Source organism: Aulonocara sp. 'chitande type north' Nkhata Bay, linkage group LG16 (genome assembly GCF_057382095.1).
Source record: "Aulonocara sp. 'chitande type north' Nkhata Bay isolate Kocher_YH1m ecotype deep benthic linkage group LG16, A_spYH_male_GT1.1, whole genome shotgun sequence".
NCBI classification, from domain to species: Eukaryota; Metazoa; Chordata; class Actinopteri; order Cichliformes; family Cichlidae; genus Aulonocara; species Aulonocara sp. 'chitande type north' Nkhata Bay.
Window position 1 is genome coordinate 16,769,544 of NC_141359.1, and position 27,741 is coordinate 16,797,284.

The window sequence follows — 27,741 nt, forward strand, 5'->3', positions numbered from 1 at the left end:
AAAGAGATCCCCAGGACACCATCTAATATCTTATTTGCTACAGGATTAACGGTAGCAAAAAGCAAAACTAGAAATGGTCTGTGGGCACCACTTGCTAAGTATTTCCCTTTTGTCTCATTTGTTGCCTCTCCATCACACCTGCTGTCACTGTTCTTTGTACTAAAGCAGGTGAAATGGATTCACAATGTAATATGATTCCTAACTGGACAGACCGATATTACTGAGGTCTGACAAAGTTTGAGAACCACTGGCTTCAATATCGATCTATATGTGTCATCCACAACTTCAAACTGGTTTATATGCATTAAGTAATGATACCTGTTGTCTGTTAGGGAACCTGTCTCTCCATCCCCACTGGTTTCCTCTGTAACTGTCGCGAGGGGACAGTTGTCTTTCTTGCGCATGTGTTTTGGGCTAACCACCTCTGCCTGGTGGTGAGAGTTGGTACTGGATCCGTCCTGTTCTGCTGACGCTGGTGCGTCAGCAGGAGCTTCATGTCCATTGGTTAGCATTTGCTGGTTAGGCGTTTGGGCTTCCGTCGACTCTGAGTTGGACGGGAACAAGTTGCGGCTGCTAATGCGTCTCGTGAGGATTTTGGCAGCGTTTATTACTGGGTCCCTCTTCTTCAGAGGAGAAGACTGCTCGTCTCCTCCTCCCTTTCGTCCTCCTTTTGCTCCTCCCTCTACTTCTCAGACGCAATTATAAAAAGTTAGAAAAAAGCCAAATCACTAACACTTTGGAGTAACACAAATATTGGTCAAACAACTACTAAAATAACTATTAAACTATTAAAAACTATTAAAAAAACAAACAAAAAACCACCTGTCAGGAGTAGGGATGGGTATCGTTTAGGTTTTATCCGATATCGGTGCCAAACCGGTATTTTTGAAACAGTGCCGGTGCTTAAACGGTGCTTAAAGAATGGAAAACACAAACTTTGTCCAAAAACCTCTCATGTTCAGCTGTTTTTTTTGTAAAAAGATAACAATGTTAGCCTTTTCTGCAGCTATAGAGCATATACGGCATCACTCTTGGCTGGAAGCAGTGCTTAAACAATGGAAAAAACATAAACTTTGTCCTAAACCTCTCATGTTTAACTGTTTTCCACTTTTTCTTTGGTCATTTTAGCCTTTTTGGCCAGGGTGAAGGGAGTATCTGCCATCAAACAAGAAGACAGCTGCATGTAACTACGACGGTGTTTGCTAGTTCACCTTACATGCATTAATGTAATAACGTGGTTAGCCTACTCAGCGTAAATTACACACGAACAACATTAAGCTACTCACGCAGAGAAGAACGGCTGCTGCTGCCATCATCATCCTCATCATTTCTGCTACACTGGCAGGGCTAGGGGCCAGGACTCTACTCTTCGTGTTTTTGGGGGATGTTGCTAACTCCGGGTCCAATAACAGGCAACCCACCCGCAGTAGATGTGCTCGGTGTGAGGTCTTGCAGCAAGCTATCAAATACGGCGCATTTCTCGGCTTTTAAAAAAAACGTTATGCGTCGCCAGGTGTTTCATCAGATTTGAGGTGTTACCTCCTTTGACAGTATCACAGTATCAGCTTAAAGCACTTGTTGCTGCTGAGTTTGCATATTTTGCTGTGAAGTACAGCCATACTTTTGACCGCTTTGCCTTGGTCATTTTTAACCTGTAGCTCTGCTCTAAAAGAACGTACGTACCTGGCCCCGCCTAATATCCTCGGAAACGTAAAATGATTGGCTAGAATCGAAAGTGTATCACAGCTCAGGAAAAAAAAGCACCGAAATAAAGCACCGAAATGTGCGGTGCTTTTCGGTCTGGTTACTACCGTTTATGTCAGAACCGGATACCGGTACCCATCCCTAGTCAGGAGGCAAGGGTGCTGATCATGTCTTATTTAAAAATGTCTGTTCATCGTCTATTATGTAAAGTGATCCTTGTTAAAGCATCAAGTTGACCAGATATGACTAAAAACCATATGGACTTTGCTTTCAGTATCAAGTATAGGGCTACCCAACTATTCAGCTAGTGATTTTTATCAGTGTTTTTCTAGTCTGATGACTTCAGTTAAATAAGCCCACTGTAATATATTAAGTACATTTTATTGTAAACATCCTCCACAGCAGTAAAAGTCAGATTAGTGTTTGTGCACGACTCTCTGCGCTGCTCAGCCGGTCCAGACTAAAACAGTCCTTCAATGGACTTTCTGTTGTTGTTGTTGTTGTCATTACCTTGATCCGTAGTGCTGATCCGCTGGACCGGCTGCCCAGAAACTTGACTGTAGAGCTGGAAGAACTCGTTCGCTACTGTTGTCAAGACCTCGATCTGACGGAAACGACCTGAGAAAGAAGGCAGACAAGACGGTCATAACTAGGGATGGGTACCGGTATCGTTCTGACATAAACGGTAGTAACCAGACCGAAAAGCAGCGCACATTTCGGTGCTTTTTTTTCCTGAGCTGTGATACACTTTAGATTCTAGCCAATCTGTCTGTGAAGGTTCTCAGTCATCCAGGTCATCGTAGTCAAAGGAGCTTGCAAAGAAAAGCGTCTGGACTTCTTTAAGTTGCTTGAAGACGTTTCACCTCTCATCCGAGAAGCTTCTTCAGTTCTAAGGTCAAATGGTGGAGAGTCCCAGATATAAACCTAGTGGGAGTGACCCCTCCCCTCTGTCCCTCTGTGGGAGGTCACTCCCACTAGGTTTATATCTGGGACTCTCCACCATTTGACTTTAGAACTGAAGAAGCTTCTCGGATGAGACAGTGCCGTTTAAGCACCGGCACTGTTTCAAAAATACCGGTTTGGCACCGATATCGGATAAAACCTAAACGATACCCATCCCTACTCCTGACAGGTGGTTTTTTGTTTGTTTTTTAATAGTTTTTAATAGTTTAATAGTTATTTTAGTAGTTGTTTGACCAATATTTGTGTTACTCCAAAGTGTTAGTGATTTGGCTTTTTTCTAACTTTTTATAATTGCGTCTGAGAAGTAGAGGGAGGAGCAAAAGGAGGACGAAAGGGAGGAGGAGACGAGCAGTCTTCTCCTCTGAAGAAGAGGAACCCAGTAATAAACGCTGGTATCGGATAAAACCTAAACGATACCCATCCCTAGTCATAACACACCGCTCCAGAGAGAGAGAACAGCAGGAAAACAAAGAAAGAAAAGGACATGTGCAAGGCTTCCAGCCTGGACTGCTGGCACAGGACAGACTGTAGCCATGAATTTATGCTGACCCTGTTCAACAGAACAAACCACTTTTTTTTTTAAGGGCGTAAAGCATCAACCAACTACAAAGCAATGACCAATTTGCTTTTTTAAGTGAAAAAGATCTTAAAGTATAGATTTCTGTATCCTGCATAGTGCTGAGTAAAATAAAATAAAAAAAATCATCTCAGGAGATTCACAGTTTCAGAAAACCAGACACCAGAGCTGTGACACTGCAGGAGACCAGAGACACGAACAGCAACTGCCAGAAACTATGGATTTTTTTTCAGTTTCCCCTGCTTTTGTATTGTTACAAGCTAAATGTGTGCTCTAGGCTCTAAAAATGAAACGGACATGTTTTCATCAGATTCTCAGTAAAGCTCCATAAATGTAATTTCAGCCTGTTACAGATGAAAGTTGACAGTCATGAGTTTGGCCTTTGCTCTAAAATAGAGCTCACTATACAAGTGTTTATTAGATGAGCAGAAATAAAGAAGTGAATGGTGGAGTGATTCCACAGCAGGACTTCATTCTTCAGAGAAATTGCTATTGTTAAAAATCTGGTTTTAAACAAAATGAATGTTTTGAATTGAAGAACTATTCTGAGAAATGAAAAACATCAAAAGCTGAACACGGACGTCAGCTCCGCCACTCCTTCCTCCTCCTCCCTCCTCTTGGGGTTGTGTAAGTCGAGCTGTCAGTCTTATTTCTAACAGGATGATGACTTGCATACTTTCCTGTCTTCCCTGCTCCCCCTGCCTGTCTCTCACTGTCTAAATACTCATCAGTCTGTTATAAAAACACCGACTTCTGTCTCCTGTCTTTATGTGAACATGTTGTTTCTCGCTTTTATGTAACAACCTGAAACACAGATCTGCTAACTTATATTTCCCTCACCTCTGACTTGCAAAGCCAAAACAACAACAACATTTATTTATACTGCATCAGAGGTAAAAGTAAACACATCATAACTGGATGTGTACATTTGATGGTGCTCTCACATAAAAAGTTAAAAGCAAAAGCCAAGTTGTAGCTTAGAGTTTACTCAGCATCTCTGATGTTTTAGCTTGCTTTAGCTCCTGGGTTCTGTTTCAGTGTGCTTTCACACCTACAGTTTATTTAATCTGGTTTGAATCAGTGCATGTTCTGGACGAGTGGATAACAATGATAATTTTACTCCAAACATCCAGCCAATATTTCAGGCAAAACCATACATAGCAGGCTAGTTGCTACAGTTTCTGTACTCTGTAGTCAACCACAAAGTATACAAGGCTACTGGAAGACGTTTAGCTTGAGTCAGTCAAGGTTAGCATAAACTAACTAAGCAAAAAGACCCTATGCAATGATGCAGATGTGGACGTTGGCCTTTCCTAAAATTTGTTTTTACCCCAAAGTGGCCCAAAAAACCCAAAACCAATTAATGCACCTTTAACCTCCTAAGACCCGAACTCTTTCACGACATGCATTTTTAATTTCTCTTTGATATTTTTTTTAACCTTATTTTTGTTTTTAAGAAAAATAAGAGCCACATATGAGGATTTGTTTAAAATTTTGATAGAACAATAGCAGTATAATGTCCTCGTAAGTGGATATCAGGCCCATGTAGAGCAAAATTGAGTATTTTAGTCTAAATAACCCAAATTGTGATGTCCACATATGTGGATACAGGGTCCGAGGAGGTTAAAATAAGCTGCAGATCAGGCTGTCACTCACAACTCATGAGTATAGAACATCCTATTACACATACAGCTGTGTGTGATGATAGTAATACTGTGCGAGTGAGTTTCCTGCTCACTGCTGACTCTGCGTTAATGCTCATTCTGAGGATCCTAATACAGGAAGTGAGGATTAAGTGAAAACGGCACACACTCTTTTTCTGTATCCATCCCTGGAGATTTCTTTCTGATGGTGAGAACGGAGCTTACATAACAAACAACAACACACGCATGTATGTCTGGGATCTAGGGAACCAGTGGACGAGTATGAGAATGTTCTGGAAAAGAAGAAAGCCTCCAGGAACCTGAGACGGGCCAGAAACTGTTAAAGGAGCAGTTCATCTTAGACACCCATCTGTAACTTTCATACATTTAGCTTTGAAATAAACATCTACTTAATCTTTTAGCTTTGGAGACCTGGACTGTCTTTTACTGTTACCATGTGCAAGTGTCCAGGTATGTGGAGGTTAAAAAAAAAAAAGGAAACGCTCCTCTGAAGTTTCATCTGTGCCTGTCATTTACAACCCTGGTCCACAAAAGTTGACATGTTGTATACGGTGAGTACATCAGCAAGGCAAAATATCAAATGTTGAGACAATACAATACACTTCCTTTAAATTTAATGCAAGGATGTTTCAAAAAACGTTGAGGGCAGAGGGACGTTTACCATTGTGTTGCATGACCTCCTTTTGCTTGATATGAGGTTTCAACAGTTCAGGGCGTTCTTTGTTGCATTTTTCCACTTCGCAATGCTCCAAATGTTTTCAGTTCATCCGTTGTGACCTTCAGAATGTGGTTTGTATCATCTTACAAAATTAAGCAAGGAAATACTTGAAAAACACCGCCAGATATGTAGCACATATCATAACATTTCCCCCATTTTCACAGGCTTAAAAGTAATTGATACAGTTTGAGGGCCATGTGAGGCCTGTCCCCTTCTTATTTAATGTCAGAATGAAGCAGACATAATATTTGAATTTGATTCAAAGGTTTTCAATCTAATTTCAAATGGGGCCCAAAGAGCTGTCAGTGCAAGTGAAGGCAGGTTATCGTTAAGCTGAAAAACCAACCTATCAGAGACAGCAAAAAATTTAGGAGTGGCCAAAACAACAATCGTGAAATAAAGGAACTGATCAGCTCAGCAACACTAAAAAGACCTGAAAGATCTCAGGAGAAAAACAGCTGATGATCCGAGACAAACCTCATAAAATACATCTGCCAAACACGGTGGAGGAAATGTTATAGCATGGACGTGTATGGCTGTGAGTGGAACCAGATCACTAGTATTTATCGCCCATAGAGCAGCTATTCTCTCCTCAAATTCAGATTCAATGCTGGAAAACTTCATTTCCAAAATGAATGAATGAGCTAAAGCATAACATCGCAGAATATTTTCATCCAAATATTTAAAATAATTATGAAATTTGAAATTCTGTTTGTCCAATCACTTCGGAGTCTCTAGAAATGGGGGACCATGTATAAAAACGCTCGCAATTTCCAAACAGTTCAAGCAAAATTTGTGTTAAACCCTTCACTGGTCTAAAATCCGCTAAAAACTATAGACTTTCTATATTCATCCAATAAACTACAGCTCTAAGTGTACCGTCATGGATGCTGACTTTTGAACAAAGGGCTGATAACAGGCTCAATAGTCCATCTTTTCTTTATTTTAAAAACCCACCATCCATGATTTGAAAAAGACTTTCACACACACACACACACACACACACAAGTACAGCTAGCAGTGCCACATGAGGGAACAGAACCGCATGGCTGGATTATGTCGAAAAAATATCATTAAACTGTTTGCCTATGGAGGATTTCATGGTCTGATAAATAATAAGCTTCAGCCGCTCTCAAATACTCTATAATGATTTCTTCACATTCTAATCTCTAATAATCATGTTGCTGATCCACTGACAGTTAATGCAGCTAATTGTGGGATGTTAATTCAGGTCTTTCCAAGTAATGTATGACTTTTTTCATTTGTTTTGTGGCAACATTTAAATTGAGAATGCACATCACTTTCTAATTCTATCGTTTTTTTTGCACCAGTTCAAGGCAAATACAAGCTTTTCTTTCCATTTGTATGTTGTTTTTGTATGTTACTAAAATTGTCAACGTTTCTCATTACATCGGTTTGATCTGCAGAATAATATCAGTCAGTAATAACAGTCAAAAGCTGTGACTTCTTTGTGAACTCTTAACACCTGAGAGCGTAAGCCTGGAAGAGTTGCATGATTTGTAGAGAGTCAACAGGTCTTCTGTTGACTCTCAGTCAGGGTGATGTCATGTTCACTTCTTCGCATTCATCTGAAGCGTTCAACACGTCTGATTGTGACGATTAAACTGAAATCATACTGAACTTGAGAGACTGCTGTCAGTACATTTGTGCTCTCCATTTCCACAATGAAGGCAGTGCAAGTGTCCAGCCAAGGTTCGCTGGGCTCTGATGTGTGTAATAAACAAACATTGATAAGAGAGCCACTGCAGACCTTTGGATAGTGTGTGAGAGCATTGCTAGAGTTTGTAGCAATGGACTCAATATAAAAAGCATTAGAGCAATGTAGACCGTGCTTGTGGCTGAAGAGGCACAGCTGCTCAGTCAAGACAGCTGGAGATTTCAGCGAAACAGGAAGAAGCCACTTGAAGTTGTTTGTCATATGAAATTCAATGGAAGCCAGCGGGGCCGAAATTAAATATGAGAAATAGGACTGCGCCTTTCCAAACAACACAAGTCAAGAGACAAGGTCAAAGAATTTTTATCATTAATAAATACAAAGAGGTTTTCTTTCCTGTGATATTCCCGGGACAAGTTAAGGTGCAATTATTTCTTTGCACACATAAAAGCTCACAACAATCAGCAACAACATTAAAACAAGAGCGAGTTGAATAACAATCAATCACGCCTTTATAACTTTTTTAAATATCCTGCTTGGAAACAGCGGTGTATGGCATTTATGCAGATGCTCCTTTGATTCGGATCAACTAAACAGTGTCGCAGAGCAAGCATACCCTCTTTCGTGGAAATGGTACTCCCCCAGAAAGCTATCACACCAAACCACACCATAACCCTGCTGAGGGTTGACCCGAGGACCACAGCAAAGAGCCAAAGGTGATGACTTTTATCTGCCCACCACAACTTTGGCTTTGACTCAGTTGAGTCAAGGAGCTTCAGTTTGCGTGCCATCAAACATCTTGTGACACATATAGTTATTACTGGGAGCTAACAAGAAAATGAGGTCGTGACCCTGAGATATGCAGACAGAAATAATATATGTACACGAGCAGCCACACCCACTCTTGGTGTCCATAATGACCTGCATTAGTGTTTTAGAAAATAAACATCCAGGCCTGGGACCTTTGGTAAACTAAATGTCAGGATTTCTATTTGTTGGTGATAGAGATTACTTCATTGGCTACTGTCTGCAGCTCACACTCACAATATTAACCTTTCACACCACAACGCTCTACGTAGAAAAATCCAACAGCTGTTGAGATTAACTTTTGTTAAATTTAGTTAATTCTGCAACACACACACACACACACACACACACACACACACACACACACACACACACACACACACACACACACACACACACACAACAACCTTGAATGACAAGAAGAACATTGAGTGCTGCAACAGATGGCATGGCTCTCACAGAGCCCTGATCAACATCACAGAGTCAGACTGAGATCACATGATGAGACACCAGGCGCCGACATGGACTCAATTCAAAGTGTGGCATTATTCTGCAAAATGCCAAAGCCTGCATTGGCATACTGATGAGTCGGGATCAATTTAAACCAGTAATCTAAATTCCAAAGAAGTTAGGGCGCTGTATAAAATGTTTAAAAAAAAAACAAACCCAGAATGCAATGATTTGCAAACCAGATTTTACTCACAGAAGAACATAAAAACATTCAAATATTTAAAATGAGATGCACCATTTTAAGAGGAAAAATTTTGGCTCAGTTTGTATTTTGTGGCAGCAACAAATTAAAAATAAATAAATAAATAAATAAAAGCAGGCCATGTTTACCACTGTGTAACATCTCTTCTTCTTTTAACAGCAGTCTACAAACTACAAACTGAAGAGAACAGCTGCTGGACTTTCAGAGAAAGAGTGTTGTCCCATTTTTGTCTGCTATCTAGCTGCTTAACAGTCCTGGGTCTTCTTTGTCATATTTTTTAATTTAGTGATGTTCCAAATGTTAATGCTAAACTGCCCTGCCTGCAATACAGACCTTTTCACCAAAGAGTTAAGGTCAGTGATCCTAACACTGGTTTTCAGCTTTGTCCCTTACACACAGGGATTTCTCCAATTTCTCCAAATGTGTAGGTGATATCATGCTCTGTAGATGAGTCTCTGCAATTTGACTTTTGGGACAATTATTCTGAAATTGCAGCACAGTTTGTAGATGCAGTTTTTTTTTTTGCAGACTGGTGAACCTCTGCACAGCTTTGCTTCTGAGAAACTACCTCTCTAAGATGCTCTTACAGTCCCAGTTACTTTTCCAGCCTTTCGTTGCCTTCTCCCAACTTTTGAGACGTATCGCTGCCATCAAATTCAAACTAAGCCAATATTTTTAATTAAATACTGAAATGTGTCAGTTTAAACATCTTATATATTTTCTATGTACTAAAATAGGGGCTTTGGAAATGCAAATCAGTGCATTCTGTTTATATTTACATTTACACAGCATCCAAACAGTTTTGGACCTGGGTTTATATTTGGCTTTTATGCAGTTGAGACAGTTGTTCATTTATCATAGTTGACACCACAAATCCGCATCTTATGTTAGCCGCTGACAAGTGTATGGCTGGTTGTGTGAAGTGATCGTGACAACAACTTACTTGCAGGTAAAAAAAAACTAAAACAAAACTAAAACTAAAAAGACAAGACCAAAAAAGAAAACAAGGCAGAGCTCGATCGGCCGTATGAAAATATAAATCTGTTGCCTTCAACGAGCACAACAGCAACAAAGAACAGCAAACAAGAAGAAGTGAGACTTTATCATCAATAAACTGGAGCAACTAAAAAGTAGAAAAGTGACCAAAGACTCAGTTAAAGTATTCTAGAGCTGAACTAATTTCACCTCTGAAGTGATTCATCTACACACACACACACACACACACACACACACACACACACACACACACACACACACGCAGCTGACTGTCTTCTTCTTGACAGTTTAACAGTGTAAGTGCAGTAAAAAAAAAAAAAAGAAATGCTTTGCCAGATCCTGTGTGTGTGCGTGTGTCTGTTCGGTAGTGAGCCAGTACCTTCATGCAAAAACGCATTTGAAAACAAAAAGAGGCCAGGATGTTAGCGGAGCAGGTCTGTGTGCACGTGTGCGTGCGTGCGAGTGTGTGTGAGTTTGGGACAAACAGACCTTTGTCTTTGCTGGCAGTGTTGTCCAGGCAGTTGGCAGAACAGCTAAAAAAGCTGAAGGACCCCACAAAACACCACAATAATACTGGGAACAGGACACACACAGTCACAGAGCTTCACTTCCTCTGCCTACAGTTTCAGGACGTGAACCTCTGAGCTTCTCATCACTATCATGGTTAACCCTCCACCTGCAGCACTGAGGCTGTAGAAAGTAAACCCAAACACCAGAAGAGATGCAGCAGCGTTAAAAGCATGGAGGTACATACTTGTCAGGGCGTAGTTGGGGTTCTCCACCTCCATCCGCTGCAGCTGAGCTGCCAGGTAGACCTGTATATGTAACACAGGAAATAATGCCATTACAAACATTATCTGTGACTGATGGTAATACGGCAGCAGGTTTTCCCCTGCTGATAATGTTTACTTAATATAGAGGTAACTAAGAGTCACTGTGGGAATTTTTTTCCCTTTATGTTTGCATTCTGTCTGATAGAGAAAGGCAGAGCTTCACTGTAACAACAGTATGAGTCACTGCACCTCGAGCTGTGGGCGCAGGTCTGTACCAATACACCTGGAAAAGTAACTAGAGGAGCTGGTTCACCAGCCCTCTCCCTGAGCACCACCAGGGCTGATCAAGACAGGCCATAACTCTGCTTAGCTATGGCTGTGCTTTGGTTGTAAAGTCTATGGCTGTGATACATTATCTTGTAATTTGGGGAAGACAAATTGCTTTGATTTGTTGCAAGTGTGCGGTAAATTTAATTTAAGCTACTCCTTAGTAAGCATCTCCGTCACTGTATCGAAGCAACACAAGTGAAATAGAGTAGAGCTTAGTTACGTGCATAACTTAAACCTCAAACGCAGCTGAAGTTTTAGCAGTAAGCAAGTCTGTAGCCACTACTTTGCAGCTCTCATTGACCACATACTGCCTTAGATTATGCTTGAAAAGAAGGACCGAGCATTGTGAGGTCTCACATTTGCCAACACACAACTTTGTGGACCACAGGAAATCCAATAATGATTCCTTGGGAATGTAAGACTTTCAGCGAGGGAATGCCAACGGGTTTTAAAAAAATTATTTTACACTCAACATCTATACAAGCCACAATTCTGCACAGTGTGAAGATCCTTGGTTCCTTGGTTCAGCGTTCCTCATTAGCACGCATATGGTAACACTGTAGATCAAGTTTTGCACACTAGTATCATGGCTGAACATCTTGTTCTGGTTTTTAGAAACCCCAATAAGAAAAAGCTTACTGCTATTTGGAGAGCTCCAATAAAAACTGGCCTACTGCTAAAAGCCAGAAATAGTATTATGCTCATGCCTACAGAGGTATTAATGATAAAATAAAAAGATAAAACATACCAAAGATATAAAAAAATATGAATAGGAATCTTTTTTAAAAAAAAGCCAACGATAACAGTTTGACAGGGATTAAATTGTATTTTTGCACCAAGAAGGTGATTCAAGGAGATATTAGACAAAAACTTGGAATATCTCAAAATGGTCATCTTAAAAAAAAGAGATAACGGGGCAAGAAGAAGTGGCAGAGCTAAAAACTATGTACAGCAGATGAACTGTAGCTGAAAGTCACGTCTTTAAGAAATAAAAAAACTCCAGCAGAGAGAGCGATGCATGATGATTTCCAATTTCAATAAAACACTGCACCGATTTCCCATTTTCCTGGCAAAATGTAAAGAAACGAAGGGTGGCTCAAAACATTTGCACAATACTATGTGTCAAAAAACTTTACGTCCCTGAATATGGCTAGTGTATGACTTTAAAAAAACAAACAAACAAAAAAAAAAACCCTGAAAAATGTGAATGCTTAACGTTTTCTAATAAACCGCAAAAATATAAAGTAATCATGCAAATAAAGAAGATTTCATTGTTTTTGGAAGTATCTGGTCACGAGAGTATTAAAAAAACATTTAAATTTGGAGCAAAATAAATTTAATTCACGTTAAAGTTATTAAAAATCGTCCTGCATGAGTGAGTGTCAGAAGAATTTGCACCAGACCATCAAGTAGACTGTGAAACATTTCACTGAGTAAGTTGAAAGTTGGATCTGCTTGTGCCATTAAATGCAAAGTCAAGGATCACTGAAGTGACTTGGACGTATCCTCTGTGCTCCTGGTTCTGTGAAAGTGTTTGCAATGTACGGCCAGCGACCTTCTGATCATTCACAAGTGTGCATTATAAAAGTGCTAAACAAACTACAACGATGAACTTAAAAAAAAATCTAAACAAAAACAAATCCATTTCTTTTGCTCTGTCTGTACCTTGATGTCGATGCCTCGCGCCGAGGAGCTGCTGTTGAAGAACCTGGAGGGAATCTTTGAGGACAGGTCGGGTTCTTCTCGACCAAAGCCAAGGTTTAACAGGATTTCCTCAGGATCCTCCTCGTATAGGTCCAGCAGTTCTGACACACTGCGGAGAGACACACGTTAGAGAGAAAGTTCAGAATTAGTCTGAACTTTCTCTCTAACTGCAGAGTGACGACTGCAAATCTGAACCGCTATGAAAACACACAGCCAGCAAGCAGAGTCCTGCTCTTCAACCATTTTACTGAGACCTGAATCCTGACTAGCAGCAGAAGACTAATCCATCCCACATTTTCACCTCAGGTTTTGCCAACACAACAAGTTGCTATTTGCGTAGAGCAGACAGTGTAAAGTAGTTATGCAAAATAGTGTATTTTATATTGTATTTGGGTGATTCTAACACAGTGATACCTGCATTTAGATGAGGCTGCTGTGGTTTCTTTTTCTACCCGCTGATAACTCAGCGAGATAATCGTCTGCACTGTAAGGTGATGATGCTACTCATCTTCATAATACAGTTTCTATTTTTATGTACTTGTGAAATCGTGAGAAGCCACTATACATCATTTACCACATTTAACACCAGCTAATAACGTCAGCCGCCAGACACGCCTGCTGCTCCGACCTCATCGCCTTATCCTGTCCACTCACCACAACCACAATCATCCTGATAATTTACCCACCACATGTGTTTATAGGTAAAGGATGTGGACAGTAGATATTTCTGATAGAGCAGTGACACTGCAAGCCATTATTACTCCAACCAAAAACAATTAACCTACATTTATTTCAACACTAGAGGTTCCTGATTCTTTACTTTGGCTCACAACTTTTAAAAAGAATTAAATTTAAGTGTCTGCTCATGGCTAGTGCCCAATCAGAATTACCCTGATGGGTCTGGGAGGAGGAGTTGGCCGTCCGATTGGGGTCTGGAATGTGGGGCCTCCCTGCTGCTGCCGAGCCGGGGCAGTCTGCTTCTCCCCACCCCAGGGAAAAGGGTAACACCACCTGGGTCTGGGTGCAGTTCCCCCTCCAGGGGCAAGGGTACCTAGACCCAGGGCTTAGAGTACGCTTGGGGAGTGTGATTGTGTGTACAGCGTCTCTTTATGTCTGTCTCCACGTTGGTTGCGTGTTGAGTAATTGCATATGAGAGCATGAGGGTGGGAATGGATGTTTGTGTCTGTGTGTGCCTGTATGTCTGTGTCTATATGTCAGGTTGGGTATCAGACGCCACCTCTCTGGGGACATCTCAGGCCCTCCAAGGTTTGGAGGTCTATCTCCCCCCACCACCACTTCCCCTGCCAGTGGCGGACTCCCTCAGACATCGGTGCGTTGGTGGTTCTTTGTGTCTGCGGAGCGTCCAGGTACACACCGGCTCACTCCTTGGCGGCCACTTATCGGGGCCTGGAGCCTGGGGCTCGCTTGGGCCACTTTGGGGGTGGGGTGCCCTCGGCCTGGGGCTCGGTCACTCAGGCACGGCTGGCTGCCGGCGGAGCTCACGGGCGCGTCACTGCAACTCCCCCTGGCTTCTGCTCCACGGCTGCTGAGTGAGCCCTCATCTGGGACTCTCCTCAGCTCTTTCTGGGACAGTGGTGCGGCTGCCCCTCTGTTGGTCTTCCTTGGTCTCTTGTGTTCTGGGGGCCTCTGGATGTCTGGAGTTTCGATCTAGGGAATCTCCTAACTACTGCTCGACATCCAAGGAATTTAAAATAAGATGGTTTTTGGACAAAAACTCTTGCACTCCTCTTGAATAGATAACACTTCCTCTTAGAAATACACCCTGACTTTGACCTTTATGGACAGTAATTTTGTTTGGCTACAAATGAAAAACCTGAAGTACCAGACTGTTTCTTAAAGTTCACCATCGGGACACTTCTTCTGAGAAACTAGTTTGAGAAATGCTGTCACTTCATTACTTGGCAGACGATTGGATGAACCATCCGTTTATCACCATCTACCATGGGCAAACTTCAACTAATCAGGTCATCAATTCACAGGATGCCGAGCGTGCAAAAGAGGACATGCTACCATATAGTTACAGCAGTGCAGCTGCCTATGTACTTAGAATATTACAAGATTTATTTACATTTAATTTATTTATTACTGCACTTAGGTGGTAATAAATAAATAAATTCATTGGCATGTGATTGGATGAAGCATCTGGCTAAAATAAATGCATAACTGCAGTCGCACTGGCTAGGTGCTTATTGGTCAGACTTACGTTTAACTAACAGCACAACTTAAAACCTTGCAATGCAGATACTCTACTGATTAAAATCTTCAACTCCCTTGCAAGGTAAACTAAAGAGTTCTCTGGTTTGAGATTTAATATCAGCATCTCTGAGAGTTACTTTCTGCAGATCCCTGCACAAATCTGAGTGAGAAGTGAGCAAATGAACTGACCTGGACACGGTGCTGCTTTTCCCAGATCCTGTGGAGTTCAGACTCTTTCCTTTCTCTTTATATTGGCTCCTTTTCTGATCCGCCGCAAGATCAAAACTGCATATGAAGCATTAACATACAGAGAGGCATTAAATCACGCACGTGCATGTGAGAGAAGGGAGAATCTAAAGCTGTTTTTAAACATGAACTCTGGAAAACATCAGGAGAATCAAATCAAATCAAATGATTCACCACATCTGCTGCTTTACATGTTTCACATGTGTTCTCAACACTTGAAATAAACTGGTTTATGCAAGCTGCATGAGTCAAGCATGCAGGAGGCAGGGCACAGGACCACTGCTGCTTACTGTGAATTCATAGTAAGCATTCAATTACTTACTCTTTTCCTCACATGGGTGAAATTATGCATTTCATGGACTCTGACAGAGCTGGATGAGACATTAAATGGCCTTTCTCGTGCCAACTCTTTAGTACAGAGTCCATCTACGTCAGGTAATGTCTAGAAAAGCTTCAGGCTTAATGCACCAACCAGCTGCCACTTTATTTACTGAATGTAGAGAGTAAAACAAATGAACTCACCAGGCTTTGGTTTGAGGATAGTTGGCTGCAAAAGAAGAACATGAAAATATTAAGTATACATCCAAATACAGAATGCTGAGCAGCATTACTGTGTCACTGCTCTGTGCCTTTAATCAATAATCTATCAGAAACTTTCCCCCTGACCAAATCAACATAACGAAAAACACAGAACAGGACAAAAAGGAAACCATAAAGTCCCAATAAATCAGCTATATAAACAAGTTTTGACTTGACCACAATCCCAGGGGACTAGAGGTTGGACAAAACTAGCCTTAAAAATGAAGAGAAAAAAAGAAAAAGAAAAAAGGAGTCAGGATGTGAAAGTCATAAATAAAATGAAAACACTGCATTAAAAATGGCAACAACCAAACAACAGCACATTAAAACGCACCATCAGAACATTTAAGAAACAAAACAAAACAAAAAAAGCATGACATGAGTGCACTTAAACCAAACAGCAAACCAGGGGAATATATGTGGATCTTTCAAAAGGATGAAGTATTGTCAACAACAGGGCGGTACTTAATGTGGGTGGCTGATTTTTTTTTTTTCCTGGAGTCTGGCAGCAGCAAGTGGGAAATATTTTGGTTTTAAAGGCGAGAGTAGGCGACTACGAGGAGTTAACGGGAGGATGATGCAAGTCACCTTGAGGCGGATTATGGCATTAGAAGCCTCTTTAGAGCTGCTCTGCAAAGAACAAACAGCTGCACTGGTTACCAAAGAAATACATGACTGATGTAATATGATCTGGAATTTTACTAAGCCAATACAGGAGTGATGTCTTGTCTTTTCTTTGTAGCAGCTGCATCTTGGACAAATACTAGTCAAGAAGGGGTGTAATGAGACAACTAAGTACAGGGAGCTGTCGAGTAGTCTAGTCAAGAGGTGATAAAACAAATACTGGATGAGTCATTGTGAGATAAAACTGGTTTTAATTAAGCTAAAATTCCTAAGCTGATAAAAGCTATCATTCACAGAGACCGCTAATTTGAAGAAGACATTAAAGAAAAAGATTTTTGTGTTCGTCGTGAGTAGAAGAGGAACCTTTTAAAAGGTTAGTAACTAAGCTGATTTCACTTTTGCCCGAGTTTAGCTGAAATATGTCTTTGAATATGACAACATTTGGACGGTCAAAGAGGTTCTTCAGTGAACAAACTGTTTCCACAGACTTCAGGGGAAGTAAAATTACACTTGGGGGTTGCCATATAAATTGGGGGCATCACGTAAAAAATGGTTTCCTATTGTAACAGAAGATTCCCTCTCTCTGTCCCTCAGACAGAAAGACGACAACTTTAAATTTTAGGCTCTGCAAGAAGACTTTACTCTTTAATGTGACACACAAACCTGAATAGAAAGAAAGCAGGCACTGTACATCCTGACTACAGCAACCACTACAGACAAAAATAAAAAAAACTTTTAGATAGGAGAACAAGTTTTTCTAAGACCTTTTCCAATAGGCCGTTACAACAACGTACAACAGTTATTAAGAAGGTTCAAGATGACATTTTTTTAATGAGATGCACAGCTGAATGCTTGAAACTAAATAATCAAGCAACTATTAATTATAGATTAAAAAGGATAGGAACAGTGAGTGGAACTTCAGTACAGGATACTAGTTCAGTTGGTTGAACTTGCTCGCCATTAGCCTCTCCTTTACAATTCTGTCAACCATTTGCTATAAATCTCCCAGAAAATGTAAAGGCTAAGGTCTTCCTCAAGGTCTTTTTAAAATCACCGAGAAGGACAAAAAATAAAAATCTGTGACCATGTCTTAAGAAACTAACACTAGCCTTAATCTATACCTAGCTACAGCAGAGAATATCTGCCAAGTTTTTATTTCGTAACACTTGCTTTTGCCCAACTTGGTCGGAATCAAACCAGCTGTCCTAAAAACGTTGAAGTTTAATTAATGTGCCGTTTACCACGGTTTGCTTGTACTGAGCGCTGATGTAGGTAAACTTTCATTTTGTCAAGCAACTTAAAAAAAAAACGTCATCACTTGCTGCAGGTCTGACTGCTTTTTTTTTTCCATTTAACAAGAACTTGCTGAGACATGTCGGCGTCTGTGTGAGAGCGTCTTTCTATTCCAGCTCATTTCAGATGAACTTCTTGGAATCAACAATGTTTTTCTTCTCTAACAGACCGCTGGATTAAAGCAGCCAAACGTGACAACAGTGACATCCACACGCTAATTCACCGATTCAGTTCCACACCATTCACCCCGAACTATTTAATTCACTAATTCACTTCTATCCCATTCACCCCTTAGCACTTTAATCCCTTCCTATCCTGTCCTCCTAATGTTAAACAGCATAAGAGCCAATTAGGATCTGTCCATACCTGACATCTGGAAAATCCTCCACAGAGGACATCAGCTACTCCTGTCAAATATCACTCTCAACATAATTAAGGCACATACTGTCAGGATATAACATGAAGCAGACAGAGACACTCAGACTAAAGAATCCTAATGTCACCTCTGTATAAACACAGACAGCTTATACAAAATCAAATGGTGAACACAGGCAGGCTGAGTCCTTGATGCTCAGGAAATGTTTAGTGACGCTAAACTAAATATCCTTAGACATGAAATATTTGATGCAGGTATTTTTAGTCAAATATGCATTTCCCATTTCCCAAATGTTTTATGAATTTGGTAATTTAATCAACCAAATCCTTCAAACTCATGCTAGCGTAACATTTTGAAAGTTTCACATTTGTGAAAGTGAATAGCTGCACAAACAACTGAGATTTTACTTTTAAAGACATGAGCCAATCGGTGGGAGGAGCTTATCAGGTTGGAATGTGTCACAAAAATTATCTTCAAAGAGTTCAGACTCGACCAATCCAAAGTCAGAAAGGCTGTGTGCAAACAAAAGAAAGTGTCATTAGCCTCCACAGGAGTGGTTGACTGATAAAACTCTCTTCCTGTGCAACACAGGGCAACTTCTGAGGGTTTTCAGAGTCCAGCATCAGGAGCGTAATGAAAAAATGCCAGGCATGGCTGGCCTGAGAAAACTAGGCTGCTGCTCTACAAAAACATTGCTGCTTGATGCCTTTGACTAAAGATCACATTAGAAAGCCAGAAGGCTGCAAAAACAATGCTTTGATGAGTGAGAAGAATGAATAGACTGTTTTGGTTTAACTGAGAAGCATTATGGAGAATGTAAAGGATACATGAACTGTTATTTATATAGTGCTTTTTTTACTGTGACTGAGCATGCATATTTTCACCCATTAACACACTCATACCAGCACCTTTTATCGATCACACTTGGGAGCGCTGCACAAAGCAGGGATCAAGCCATGGAGGTGGTAGCATCTGGGCCAGAACAGTTTGTGATCTTTGAACAACAAATTCTGACTTACTCCAGTAATTGCTAAAGAAACTTTTCGAGCTTGGTCCATGACTAGAATCTCAAGACAGGATGGGTCAAGCAGCTTAATAACAATGTAAAAACAAAAGTCATCAAGGGTCCAAAAAGAATAAATATCACATTTCAAAATGACCAGGTCCTAATCCTAAGCTGACAGAAGGGTTGTCGAATAGCCTGAAGTTCAACCCCCACCCTTGATACGCTATATTAGGTCATTTTCCTCAATAAATAAAACAACCAGATTTCACTGAGTGGTACAAATTGTCCTATTTGGACATCAGTGCTCAGAAAACTAAATTGATGGTTGTGGATTTTACAGAGAATTTTACGATTACCTGCCTTCAATGGAAAAAAGATGAGGCTACTGAGTTTGTGCAGCACTATAAGTGATAACAAGCTGACCTTTGAGTTTCAGGTGGAAGCCATGTGTAGAAAAGCTTACCAGCACAAGTGTACTTTTATCACAAGCTTTGAGGTTTCCATGTCAGCAGCACGTTTATGAGAAGGTTTTATTGAATCTGTACTTACATACTCATTTATTAGCTAGCACGGGCCACTGAACCTCAACAGCAAAAGCAGGCTGCAAAGTACTGTCTAATATGGAGAGACAGTCTAATATGTAGGAAAGTAGGACATGCGCGCCTTTATGACCTTCCTCATCTGTACAAAGTTAGGACTCTGAAGAAGACCCAGTCAGTTCTGGTTGATCCTAGCCACCACTTGTCTAAGATGTTCAAGTAGCTTCCATCTGGCCGGATACAGTATATCAACATGCAGGACAGACTATGCAAACTCGGTTGTTGTCTTTTTTGTGTATTTGTTGTGCGCTTTCTGCTGATACAAGGTAAAAACTTGTAGAATTAACCAATTAACACCTATTCAGCGCCAGATTCCCCCAACTGATCTCCGACACACACACACCATACATGACATTTCAACAGAAAGTCATTACAGGCTATTGTTCAGTTGGTAACATATACACTCTGCCGTCCTTACAAGATCACAAATATGATGAACACGCACACTCAGTTGTGCGTGCAGCGTGTTCCCACACCTCTGCCACTGTTGACTTTTCCTTCAAGAAGAAACAAGACTGGAATGAAGATGATGAGGTATCACAAGATACTCTGTTGATTTAAGCACCGTTTTGTCAGACCTTCATCCTTCATTTAAAACACATGATCAAAAGACACGTGGGTCAAAATAAATAGTTTTATCTATATTCATTATTATTAAATAAAAAAGAAATGTCAAAAAGTCAACTGCCTTTCTCTTCTATGGGACTCCTTAGGAAGCTCTATGGGATATGCAGTCCTGTGAAAATCAACGTTTTCCCAGGACTATACAGTCCTGTAAAAACACCAAATTACACTCAATGATTAAATAAATTGCTGTGGAAATTTTTTTGGCTGACTCTTCTTCACTGCATTGCTTCGATTAATTGATGTTTGTTGGCATTTCATTTGATTTTGACTGGGCCACTGCAAGACTAGATTTCCTGCTGTGCTTTAGCTTTTCACGCTTTAGCCGTCTCACATTTGACTCTTTAATCCTTTGGTATACAAAGGAGTACAGTTGACTCAATGACTGCAACATGCCCAGATTCTTTGGTTGAAAGTCCAAATCATCACATTTCCACCACCATGCTTGACAGTTAGTATGATATGTTGTGTTTGGTTTACATTTAACATTATAGCCATACATTTCCACTTTGGTCTCATCTGTCCAAAGGACATTGTTCCAGAAGTCGTGTAGTTTGTTAAGATGCAGCTTTCCAAACCTAAACTGTGCTGCCGTGTTCTTTTTAAAGAGAAGAGGCCAAGCCAACTTGTTCCTTCTTAGAAATTTCACAGTCATGATGTCAATTAAGATTTAACATGCCAATAGGTTGCAACACTCTGCTAACACAACCTCTGAATAACTTCTGCTTTTACAGAGGTGCTCACATTTGCTGATGATCAACTAATCGAATGTATCTGAGTAGCAGCACCTGGCTCCTACTTACCTCTTATTTCCTATAGAAGCATAATGGTGCACTTAGTTTTTTCAGAAAGTTTTTTTTTTCAGTTCTCTACAATGCGCTTTGTAATAGTTTGCAGATCGTTATAGGTCATTGTTTATCCTTCTAAAAGTTGGTTTTGGACTACTGAAGTTTGTATCCAAATTTCTCTCATGACCAAGCACAAAATAACTCATACTATGTTGATGACACTACACTTTACCTCCATTTAGTTTCCTTACACAGACTTTCCACTGACAGATCCGTAATGGGAAAAAAACCAAACCTCCCACACACACTAGATAAAACTCTCAATGGACATAGACCGTGTCTATGTATTTGTGGCTTGTACACTACACAATGCAACACATTACATGATGACTGCATGACCCAAAAATTGATTCCATTGAACTAACTGAAAGTGTTGGGATAACTAGAGGGTGTTCAAAATATCAACTATTCACTTCTCAGCTCAGTAGTGATTTAGGAGCGAGATGCAACAAATCTGTTCCTGACTACAACTCATCCAAATCTAAATAACCTGCCTCTGTGTATGGAGTCACAGAAAACTGAGAACTAAATCCAGTTCATAAAGCCTCTAAAGACAACTATGTCATTCAGCAAAGTACTACAATTCAGAAGCTTTGTTTTTAGGCTTTGGTATCATAGATTTGAGGTGCTTTTGCCTGTCCAAATAATAGTAAACCAGATCAGACCAGAGCAACCCTTAGTGGTAATATGAGTAATTCAACTCAGGATTACGCAATTTCCTAATCAGCAGTAATCCAAGCCAGGGAATCTGGAAGCATATATCGATTTTTCCTGAAGTGACCAATGATAACTTCACATAACATTTTATAAAAGCTTTTGTAATGGTTTTTTTTTCCACAGAAGTCAAAAATGAACCACAGATGTGGTTAGAACAGAATCCAGTTTCCATCAGGTCAGAGTCAAGAACTACAGGGAGATAACAGGAAAAAAAACAACAAAAACAAAAACACAACAACTTTATTTAAACACTCCAGGAAACCAGAAGGATTTTTTCCTGGACCCTTGGCAGGCTAGCCAATGTAGGACTTCATATTATTGAACAGTAACTATGACCATTAGGATTCTGTTTGCATTAGAATTATACAAAATAAATATATTCCTGGCAACAGAAGTTTGACATCAGTCTTGATTAGTTTTCTTAACTTATGGACCATTAAGGTTTTGCGTTGGGGGCAGCTCTGCTATTATCAGCTTTCAAACTCGGGCGGAGAACACGTTACCAAAATGTCAGTGTTTCTATTTTTAATATGCCATTTAAATCAGGATTCAATTACACAATTAGCAGAAAATGGAGGGAAACCGTTAACAATGAGAAGAAATTGTAAATCTTGCGAACTGACCTTCAGCCCCCAGTGAAAGGTCATCTTCAAAGCTGCAGCCGTTCTTCAGAGGCCCTGTTCTCTCACACACACACACACACACACACACACACACAAGGCGTGAAATGCCGTCAGTGACAACAGTGCTAAACTAAAACAAATTCAGATTTGATAGTTGTAATGACGCGGCAAATATATTCTGATGCAATAAAGTCTAGAGAGTAGAGGAGCTGTCGCCATCACAAGTTTGACGTTCTCACTGTGCTGCACATAAAAAACAAAAATATGGATTACCTCTGCTTGGAGAAGCACTCTGGTCATCTAGAGAGGCTCCAAGGGGAGTTCTGGAAAACAGAGAGATGATGAGTGAAATAAACTGAACACGCACACAAAATCCAACATCAGCCACCAGTTAGGTGTGCTGCGATTAACATGCACTAAAAAGGAAATAAGTAGCATGATGTATCGATCCACATGCTCTCTCTCTATTGGTAGTCTGTGTGCAGATTTGTACTGTGTGGCTGAAGCCACCTACCCTTAGACTACATCGTAGTAAATTCAAGACAAATCCAAGGTTAAATACCCATCTCACAAATATCCTAGATAACTGATAATAATGCTGTATGCCTTTGTATAGCAAGATATTTCCTAACTTGACCGAGCGAACTGGCTGCTTGTCTGAGGCTGAGTGCCAACTTTAAGATCTCTCAAGTCAGTAGTAGTCAGTTAGTCTGGGTAACCCAGACTAACTGGCAGTCAAATAAAGGCCAATATTTCCAGTCTAAGTCAGGTCAAGATACTTATTCTGGTCAATCACATCCTATACCAATTATTCTAGGTTAAATTCTGGTTTTAGAAGCTTTCGCGGTTGTACTGACAAGACTAGTTGCTCCAGGCTAACTGGCTGACAGATTAGGCTAGTTGACAGTAGTACTGAGGTAGCGGGTCTGAGCTGCTGTCTGCAGCAGGATGCTGGAGAGACTGTGCTGTTACACAACCTGCAGCTTTTATCAATGGCACAAGTTCCTGGCACCAAATAAAACACACACACGGACAGTTGTGTAATAGTGCGCAGTCGCAGTGTTTACTATTCCTCCCACTTGCCAAAATCAGCCATGTTGGCCCCAAGTCCCTACCCTGCGACTGTAGCTATAGTAACCTGCTTACCATGTTACCACGGTGCCGTGTCATGCTGTAGACGTTTCTGAGTGACAGCGGTTAAAACTGTGCTTGTGTGATAACAATGTTGACTCAGCAGGAGGAACCCCTCCTCTGTTTGCTCTTTCTTTTTCTGCTTTTCTTTCCGTCTTCTGTCAGCTTCTTCCTGCATCTTTCTCTCCTTACTCCACTTCAGCCGCTCTGTGCACCCTATCTCTGGGCGTGGGTCTGCTGTCTTTGTCTGTGTTTGTTCCCTGTGGTTCTGTGTGTTCTATGTCTAGGCGTTGGCTGCACTTCGGCGCTACGTCAGCAGCTGATAAAAACACCTTTAAACACACACCTCTAGACATCAGAAAACCATATCAATAACCCACCAAGCGACAAAACCAGTTAGCAAGCGTTTAACTCATGAGTCAGGCTCTAAAAGACCATAGCTCCAGCTGTTCATATTTACATTAATGACTATGTTAATCTTTCTGTACCCTCACACTGATTGTCTTATCCTTTTGATTGTAGTTAATTATTTCAGCAAAGCTTTTATCTCAAGCATCTTAGATGCACTTTATTAAAGTGCTCAAATGCCCATTTCCCAATCTTTGATTCTAAAATAATATTAAGACATATTTGTGTTCTTTAATATAGTGACAAAAACTAGGGTGATTCCCATTCCCATTTAAATAATCCCATAATCAAACAACCCTCAGCACTCATTAACTTAATTTTACTGTAATGCATGGCCTAATTAAATTCAGTAATTATCAGTCATATTTTGACTTGCATTCAAATTCATAATTCATGTATTTTTACTGTAAGTACAGGCATGAAAAAGCTTTGTGAACTATCCAGAACTTGCAAAAGTTAACAGCATGTCATGTCCGAGCCTTCAGCGTCCCATATGTGGGTCTTTTTACCTGGCTAAATCACCATGGGAACTTGGTGAGCACACAATCTGTTTGGGGATTGTTTTAGTTACAATATCCTTTAAGTGCAATACAAATGCTGTGCGGAAGGAAAACATTTTATATGTGGTCAAATGTAGCCCAGCTGTATATTTAGAGCAGCACAAACTGCATCGTCACTGGAATTTTCTTGCATTCAGATTGTTATGTTTGGTGCTAATCAGCTGCCAGGTATCTTATACAGATTGTGATAAGAACATACAGAAAAATATCTATTCAGTCAGTAAATTAATCTCACTTTCATTGGGCAACAAACCAAAAGTGATTTCCACGTTTCTGTTACTGTTTAAACATCCTTTAATTCTGAATAACCTTTAATGTGCCTGCAGTTTAAAGTTTCAGCGCTCAGATACGCAGAATCAATCCCCCTTTCAAGTAAGTGTGCAAACACACTCAAGCAGATAGCCTGGGTTAACAAAGAAAGTTGATAACCACCATCTTACTCGTAATCGCCAACTGAGGTTTTAGGTTTTGTCAAGCCAGCTAACGCAAAGAAAGCCCAGCTAATGTTGAACTTTCTTCATAGCATGCCCCTCAAAACTAGATTAGCACAGATGCACAGTTACTTTTAACCAGTCGAAGTGTCTGTACAGGTGAAGTTGTTTGTAGGAAAAATTAACAATGATAACGGCAATAAAACACAATCCAGTTTATATATAATGGAAACATTTCCAATAATTTTTCCTGCAATGCCCCACTTCAGAAGCAGAAGAAAAAGCCCATAATGCCATAATTTTAATAAATCATTAACAATAAAAAAAAAATACAAGTGCAATTTTAGTCAAACAAAGCTTGGAAAAAAAATATCCACAAACTCTTGTTTATTTTCCCTAAAAATAAGAAAGAAAATGCTGTTTTTCTAAGCCTTTCAGCTTCAGGAAGTTACAGCACACAGTTCGGTTAGCTGACCACAGCATGAGCCAAAAAGACCAAAAACTGCAAAGCACTCTGTTCTCCAATGTTTGCCTTTTCTCTTGTTTTGTATATATTCCTTTTGATTGCATCCATTTCTCTTATTTGTTATTTATTCCTGCTCTCTTGCCATTTATATTTTATTCCTGCACAGTTGAAGGAATTAAATTTCTTTGTAAATGTGCAATGACAATAAGGGGCTTTTCTATTCTATTCTATTCTATAGTGTATGTCCAAGGGACTCAAAGTGTTTTTCTAAAAAGAACTCACTACAACAAAAACGGAGAAGAGCACATTTTGGTCATTATGAACAAAAATGTGAATAACATAATAAAGGACCTGTGGGATATGATACAAAGCAAACCTATTTTTTTTAAACTTCTTGCTTAAAAACATTCATTTTAAACTGGCATCATTAAATTATTGGACTGAATCATCTAGCATGTGTGCACTGCTTTAGCACGTGAGACATTTACTGAAAACAGGATATTTAATCAGGTGGTGAATGAATACTGTACCTGCAGTCATTCAGCCAGCTGGCGATCTTGTTGTTAGGAACTTGTCCTAGTAGAAAGAAACGAGTATGTTAAAGCAATAAAACAGCGCGTGCTGTACTGTGCAGTGATTACAACATGCTATAAAACTATTATAGTGGTGCCAGACATCAGGATATGTCAACATTACAGTAATTTGGTCTGCAGTTTGTGTTTCCACTGTTTTAGATGTAAGTGGTCCACGTCCAACTTTTCTTCACAATGCTCTGACCACAAATAATGATTCATTTTATGGTTTCCCTAACTTTACATTTTACATGTATAATGATTAAATGTCACATTATTTTAAATGTGGGCAAAAGTGCATAAAAAGTAATCCCTGTGGCCCAAAACTTTGGTGCTTTACACTCTAAATAATATGTTTTGCTGTGTTTGTTTTTTTTGCAATAAGAAGGCAATCAGGCTTTTTTATATGCCTGTAAAGTGATTTGATGGTTACACTTATTAGGGCTACAAACCAAAACCTGTGAAACACAACACACACCCGACAATACTTACTGAATGAGAATTCATTTCACTTTGATCTTCTGACAAATTAAAGTGATCTCCACGTCTCCTTTAGACTGTAGGACAGTAACGTGTTTAAATGTATCCAGTTAAAAGCTGCAAAAAGACCTTGAATCCAACAGAAATCTATGGATAGAAGTCTTTGGGAAAAGTCTTTGGCTTTCTATCCTGACCTCTGCAGACGTTATTCCTGCTTTTTTCCGGCTCAGTCACATTTTGTGTCATCTCGAATAAGAATTTGGGTTTAATCTGTAACTCTCAGTCACACCATGTTTTAGAACAGAGGCTTATCTATAACCTTTTCTATTTCAAAGGTTCATAAACAAATAAAAGCATATCATTAAGTCAGCAAATGTAAAACCTTGGATACACGGGTATTTTAGGTAAAGTATTTAGCAAAAGAGGCTAAACAGTTAAGTTCAACTAACCCTGTGCTGTGGGTCCCTGTGTGTTCCCATTACTCTGGCTCTGCTGGGGCTCCTGGGGACCAAAGAGGTGTTCTGAGTTTGAATCTTGCCAGACGGATTCTCTGGTTTTGGCCCAGGCCTGACGCCTTGATGTGGGATCTACGGATCAATCAAGCATACCGTCTGTCAACATGATGGCTATTAAAAGGTTGTTAAACCAGAATTACTCACAAATATGCGTGAACGGTTCTATAACTATATTTCAAATTGTCAGCAGTACCACATTTGTAAGAGTGTAACGGAGTCTCTGAATGCAAAGTAAGACTTGCAAATGTGTCCAGTAATCTGAAAATCTGCTTTCAAAATCAGTGTGTGTTATCAGATGACATATTTGTAAATATGTCTAGATTTTCAGCACACTTTTTATCCATTTATTTTAGCATTTTGTTCAACTACTAAGTGATCCCCTTAACTAATTAGTTCAAATGTTTATTTATTTTGGAGGTAAGATAAAAAAAAATTTATTCACCTCTTCTAACCAATTTGAAATGATTTATTATTATTGCTTGTTATTTCAAGCGTTTAATTGATAGTCCAGTATTTCAGCTGCTTTCCCCATTATTACAGTATATTCATTCTGAATCTAAAGAAAGGTGACGAACCTAGACCAGCACTGACTTCCATTGCCAGAGCTCCACTCTCCATTTCTCTGGTTGGTTTGATGCGGTCAGTCAAAGAAGACTGACGACTTTACAGCAACATCAGCAAAAGACAACATTCACCTGCAAACACAGAAGAACACTTTTATATTTAATATGCACTTAACTCGTTCACTGCCATTGACGTCTATAGATGTCAATTACGTTTTCAATGGGAGGGGCTAGAATACA

General features: G+C 40.0%; 1 protein-coding gene across 5 annotated transcripts in view; it reads right to left on the bottom strand.

Moving 5' to 3' along the window:
• The window catches only part of itprid2 (ITPR interacting domain containing 2), a 51,438-nt gene that overhangs the window by 14,197 nt on the left and 9,500 nt on the right, over window positions 1–27,741 (bottom strand). For 4 of the 5 annotated variants that reach the window (XM_086265972.1, XM_086265973.1, XM_086265969.1 and 1 more), the window contains exons 2-12: window positions 27,514–27,633; window positions 26,873–27,010; window positions 25,902–25,947; window positions 22,649–22,698; window positions 22,376–22,429; window positions 15,609–15,633; window positions 15,030–15,125; window positions 12,585–12,732; window positions 10,571–10,631; window positions 2,215–2,322; window positions 319–685 (exon numbers count right to left, since the gene is read on the bottom strand). In XM_086265972.1, the coding sequence (XP_086122098.1) occupies window positions 319–685; window positions 2,215–2,322; window positions 10,571–10,631; window positions 12,585–12,732; window positions 15,030–15,125; window positions 15,609–15,633; window positions 22,376–22,429; window positions 22,649–22,698; window positions 25,902–25,947; window positions 26,873–27,010; window positions 27,514–27,556 (1,136 nt within the window). In that variant the 5' untranslated portion in view covers window positions 27,557–27,633. The remainder of the gene's footprint in view (window positions 1–318; window positions 686–2,214; window positions 2,323–10,570; window positions 10,632–12,584; window positions 12,733–15,029; window positions 15,126–15,608; window positions 15,634–22,375; window positions 22,430–22,648; window positions 22,699–25,901; window positions 25,948–26,872; window positions 27,011–27,513; window positions 27,634–27,741) is intronic. The other variant, XM_086265974.1, reaches the window with a different exon arrangement.